The following is a 6,000-nucleotide window of genomic DNA, read 5'->3' on the forward strand; positions in this document are numbered from 1 at the left end:
TCCTCGGCTGGGATTGTGTAGAGTGCATTGAAACTGCAATTTCATCCCAACCTTCAACCCGTTGTACCACACTAAAGTCCACTATATGGAGAAAAATCCTGGAATGTTTTCCTCAAAAACCTTAATTTCTTTTCAACTGAAGAAAGAAAGACATTAACATCTTAGATGGCATGGGGGTGAGTAAATTGTCAGGAAATTTAAATTCTGAAGTGAAATAATCCTTAAAAATATCACATAAATTGACTTATATTTTTTAAGATTACAGTTTAATGAAACTTTAATTGGCCACCATTTATGAAAAATATGACTTTTCACCCCTGTCACATCAGTTACAAAGGTCTTCTAGGTTAATCTTTTCAAAACTGCAGGAAAATTTGCACATATGTTATTTTACCATTTAATCTTTTTCCTGGATATTGCAACAATACAACCAAATCTACTAATGTTAAAAGGATAGTTCACCCAAATGTGAAAATATTCTTATCATTTATCACCCTAATGTCATTCCAAACCTTACTTAGTGGAACACAAAAGAAAACATTCTGAAGAACATTGGAATCCAAACAATATTGGACCTCATTGACTTTCAATCAAATATCATTCAAGTCATTTGAGTCGTTTGGAACAACATAAAGGTGAGTAAATGATGACAATTTTCACCATCTCTTTAAGCTTTTTATGACAAAAAGAAGTGAACAGAAACTACCCAACATCATCACATCAAAATGTTCTTTAAATTCAATTACCATATAAGAGAAAAAACAATCGATATCTTAAATCAGGTAAACGCTCTTCAAAATCTCTCAAACTGGCATCTATGTAGAACACAATGCCTCATCAACCTCTCATTCCTGACTCAGAGCTCTCCCCAGAGAGAGGACAGATTAGTTTTCCATGACCATGCAATGGCATCTGTGAGGTCATTGTTTCAAGGTGCTCTTTGCATTCATACAGCTGCTGACAAGGCAATAACAACCACTGAGAACTTGCCTATTGCAAGCAAGAAAAAGCCACACATCACTGATGATCAGCTTAAACAATCGATCCTTGTGTTATCCGGTAGTTTCCATTCAGGAATCCTGCAATTTATAATCTGCTTGTAATTGCAATTGTGGTGAGCAGCTGTCATTCAAATCATGAGAACATACAGAGCAGCATATTTTGCTTCCACCATCAAGTGCCTTAAGCTCTCTAATTTAAAATGAACTAAACCGGCTTACCGATAAAACAGCCTAAACTCCTTTTTACACTTTCATTAAACTGTTATGAGCCCCTAATCTGCAGCATGAGAAGCCAAACCCTGTGAAAAGCCTCTAAACTAGAAAATAACAAGCACACACTTGGTGAATGGGGGGGTACTATAGCATACTTTCAAAAAGAGTACTTATTACTTATGGAAATAATATACTTTAAAACAGTATACTTAAGTGCAAACGGAATGTAATGTTTTTGGACAATAAAACGCATGTTATTTGCAATTAAATGAAAATGTGTTATAATTTAAATTTATATTAAATCAGTTAGTTTTACTTAAGAGTGCTTAAATGACAATTAAGTAGAACTTTTATACATCTTATGCGTAATTTCTTAATCACTTCTAATATTGTCTATGGAATTAAAACAAGCAACTACAATTTAATGATATTTCTATTGAAACTTGTATGTCACGCATTTAAATATATTTGTAATGATGACATTTCAATTTAGTACATTTAAAATCTATTTACTTTAAATGTATAACACAAGTTAAAATTAAAAGAGTACTTTACTTGTACTTTAGTGTTTTCAACATAAGTGTACTTTAAATCATGACAAAAGATTATTAAAACTATGATTTAAAATGTACTTTACAGTAAAATCTTTAATTTTACATTATAAAAGTGCACTATTTAAGTGTGTTAAGAAACATAACTCTGTTTACGTTCACTTAAATGGCCTTTTATTTCATTAAAATCATATTGTCTTCAAGTACAGTTTTTAAAAATGTACTTTTAAGGTTAAGTACACTACAAGTGTACATTCCACACAATTAAGCACTTTTTTTTCACAGGGGCAGGGACAAAACAACTGCTATGAGCAGTCAGAGGAATACATGCATATCAAAACACTAAAAGAAGCTCATAAATGCCCAATTATTTAGTATGGACTCCTATTAAAGGAGCATTTATGTCTTCTATTTGTCCCAATAGTAGAATAAAACATTTTGTCTAAAAGACATATATAAGTGTTCATCTCATGTGAGTGAGGATCACTATAAAGTAATTTTTCAAAATTGCTTTTAATTTCTTTAGGTGTCAAACTTCTTTGATTAGTAAAGAAGAGTGCACCTTTAAGGTCACATATACCAGTATCCACAGACAGACAATCGTATTAAACCCATGATAAATTGCTCATGCTCGAGAACCTGTCAAAAACACTGTGCTGTCATTGCCACTTCAGGCTCATAAAATGCGTTATTCTGCATTCAACACCGTCTTAAAGTTTCAGACAACTTTAAAAAACAAAGCACTGATAACTGACACGATTATTTTGTTTAAGTTTGATTCAACGGGAACAGGACTGTATGTTCCTGTAAGGCTCCTCTAGCTATGCAATCTCATCTCTCTGTATGTCAACAAGCACGGAGGGAGTCTGATTCCTTTTGTTTATATTTAGCCAGTGCGCGCGAGCGACTCAGCTGAACATTCATCAAATCAATCACGACGTTATGCTACACAATATTTGCCTTTTGCTGGCCAAATGCAACACATCAGGCCTGAATCAAGACATTTACGTATTGTATTTGGCCAGTGCAAGCCCAAAACCACCAACCTCACATCTTCAACACAAACAACGCGTACGCATGCATATGCACCAAGCATTTAATCGTTTGTACGCTCGCTGTTTGGACTTGAAATGTCAAATCCCCCACCAATGTATTCTTTACCTGTTCGTCGAATCTATTAATGATGGCCTGGACCCATTCCACGGGCTTGTGCGCCGCCATGCTCAGGCGGATGCGCGCTCCGCTATGCCTCCTATCAATCACTTTTGCGATCCCGATTCCTGCTCCCGAATTGCCCCGGGTGCAACAAATACCCCCTAAACCGCTCCGCAAAATAATCAAGGAGGAGAATAGAGGAGGAGGTGGAGGGAGAAGGGGGGTTTGGTTTAGTTTTTCACTTCAAGCATACTCCACCACGCCGCCATGACACACCACCGGAAGTTTGAATCCTCCTCTCTCTCCCTGGCCTCAGTCTGGGTGGCTGCGCATGCGTAGACATGCTACTGAAGAACTGGACCATTACAAGAGCAATGTATGTGGTTTCACTTGGGTATCTATCTATCTATCTATCTATCTATCTATCTATCTATCTATCTATCTATCTATCTATCTATCTATCTATCTATCTATCTATCTATCTATCTATCTATCTATCTATCTATCTGTCTGTCTGTCTGTCTGTCTGTCTGTTTACCTCTCTGTCTGTCTGTCTGTTTACCTCTGTCTGTCTGTCTGTTTATCTGTCTGTCTGTCTATCTGTCTGTCTGTTTACCTCTCTGTCTGTCTGTCTGTCTATCTGTCTGTCTGTTTACCTCTCTGTCTGTCTGTCTATCTGTCTGTCTGTTTATCTGTCTGTCTGTCTATCTGTCTGTCTGTTTACCTCTCTGTCTGTCTGTCTGTCTGTCTGTCTGTTTATCTGTCTGTCTATCTGTCTGTCTGTTTACCTCTCTGTCTGTCTGTCTGTCTGTCTATCTGTCTGTCTGTTTACCTCTCTGTCTGTCTGTCTGTCTGTTTATCTGTCTGTCTGTCTATCTGTCTGTCTGTTTACCTCTCTGTCTGTCTGTCTGTCTGTCTGTTTATCTGTCTGTCTATCTGTCTGTCTGTTTACCTCTCTGTCTGTCTGTCTGTCTGTCTATCTGTCTGTCTGTTTACCTCTCTGTCTGTCTGTCTGTCTGTTTATCTGTCTGTCTGTCTATCTGTCTGTCTGTTTACCTCTCTGTCTGTCTGTCTGTCTGTTTATCTGTCTGTCTGTTTATTTGTCTGTCTATCTCTCTGTCTGTTTACCTCTCTGTCTGTCTGTCTATCTGTCTGTCTGTTTACCTCTCTGTCTGTCTGTCTGTCTATCTGTCTGTCTGTTTACCTCTCTGTCTGTCTGTCTGTCTGTTTATCTGTCTGTCTGTCTATCTGTCTATCTGTTTACCTCTCTGTCTGTCTGTCTGTCTGTTTATCTGTCTGTCTGTTTATTTGTCTGTCTATATGTCTGTCTGTTTACCTCTCTGTCTGTCTGTCTATCTGTCTGTCTGTTTACCTCTCTGTCTGTCTGTCTGTCTGTCTGTTTATCTGTCTGTCTATCTGTTTACCTCTCTGTCTGTCTGTCTGTTTATCTGTCTGTCTGTCTATCTGTCTGTCTGTTTACCTCTCTGTCTGTCTGTTTACCTCTCTGTCTGTCTGTCTGTCTGTCTGTTTATCTGTCTGTCTGTCTATCTGTCTGTCTGTTTACCTCTCTGTCTGTCTGTCTGTCTGTTTATCTGTCTGTCTGTTTATTTGTCTGTCTATATGTCTGTCTGTTTACCTCTCTGTCTGTCTGTCTATCTGTCTGTCTGTTTACCTCTCTGTCTGTCTGTCTGTCTGTTTATCTGTCTGTCTATCTGTTTACCTCTCTGTCTGTCTGTTTATCTGTCTGTCTGTCTGTCTATCTGTCTGTCTGTTTACCTCTCTGTCTGTCTGTCTATCTGTCTGTCTGTTTACCTCTCTGTCTGTCTGTCTATTTGTCTGTGTCTGTCTGTCTGTCTATCTGTCTGTGTCTGTGTGTCTGTCTGTCTGTCTGTTTATCTGTCTGTCTGTCTGTCTATCTGTCTGTCTGTTTACCTCTCTGTCTGTCTGTCTGTCTGTTTATCTGTCTGTCTGTTTATTTGTCTGTCTATCTCTCTGTCTGTTTACCTCTCTGTCTGTCTGTCTGTCTATCTGTCTGTCTGTTTACCTCTCTGTCTGTCTGTCTGTCTGTCTGTCTATCTGTCTGTCTGTTTACCTCTCTGTCTGTCTGTCTGTCTGTTTATCTGTCTGTCTGTCTATCTGTCTGTCTGTTTACCTCTCTGTCTGTCTGTCTGTCTGTCTGTTTATCTGTCTGTCTGTTTATTTGTCTGTCTATATGTCTGTCTGTTTACCTCTCTGTCTGTCTGTCTATCTGTCTGTCTGTTTACCTCTCTGTCTGTCTGTCTGTCTGTCTGTTTATCTGTCTGTCTATCTGTTTACCTCTCTGTCTGTCTGTCTGTTTATCTGTCTGTCTGTCTATCTGTCTGTCTGTTTACCTCTCTGTCTGTCTGTTTACCTCTCTGTCTGTCTGTCTGTCTGTCTGTTTATCTGTCTGTCTGTCTATCTGTCTGTCTGTTTACCTCTCTGTCTGTCTGTCTGTCTGTTTATCTGTCTGTCTGTTTATTTGTCTGTCTATATGTCTGTCTGTTTACCTCTCTGTCTGTCTGTCTGTTTATCTGTCTGTCTATCTGTTTACCTCTCTGTCTGTCTGTCTGTCTGTTTATCTGTCTGTCTGTCTATCTGTCTGTCTGTTTACCTCTCTGTCTGTCTGTCTATATGTCTGTCTGTTTACCTCTCTGTCTGTCTGTCTATATGTCTGTCTGTTTACCTCTCTGTCTGTCTGTCTGTCTGTCTGTTTATCTGTCTGTCTATCTGTTTACCTCTCTGTCTGTCTGTCTGTTTATCTGTCTGTCTGTCTATCTGTCTGTCTGTTTACCTCTCTGTCTGTCTGTTTACCTCTCTGTCTGTCTGTCTGTCTGTCTGTTTATCTGTCTGTCTGTCTATCTGTCTGTCTGTTTACCTCTCTGTCTGTCTGTCTGTCTGTTTATCTGTCTGTCTGTTTATTTGTCTGTCTATATGTCTGTCTGTTTACCTCTCTGTCTGTCTGTCTGTTTATCTGTCTGTCTATCTGTTTACCTCTCTGTCTGTCTGTCTGTTTATCTGTCTGTCTGTCTATCTGTCTGTCTGTTTACCTCTCTGTCTGT

At 38.7% G+C, this 6,000-nt stretch overlaps 1 protein-coding gene across 4 annotated transcripts in view; it reads right to left on the minus strand.

Moving 5' to 3' along the window:
- The window catches only part of nf1a (neurofibromin 1a), an 88,221-nt gene extending 85,035 nt beyond the window's left edge, over positions 1-3,186 (minus strand). For all 4 annotated transcript variants that reach the window (XM_067366097.1, XM_067366094.1, XM_067366095.1 and 1 more), the window contains exon 1: positions 2,927-3,186. In XM_067366097.1, coding sequence (XP_067222198.1) covers positions 2,927-2,986 — 60 coding nt within the window. In that variant the 5' untranslated portion in view covers positions 2,987-3,186. The remainder of the gene's footprint in view (positions 1-2,926) is intronic.
- Positions 3,187-6,000: the final 2,814 nt, after the last annotated feature.

Source organism: Chanodichthys erythropterus, chromosome 17 (assembly GCF_024489055.1).
Source record: "Chanodichthys erythropterus isolate Z2021 chromosome 17, ASM2448905v1, whole genome shotgun sequence".
NCBI classification, from domain to species: Eukaryota; Metazoa; Chordata; class Actinopteri; order Cypriniformes; family Xenocyprididae; genus Chanodichthys; species Chanodichthys erythropterus.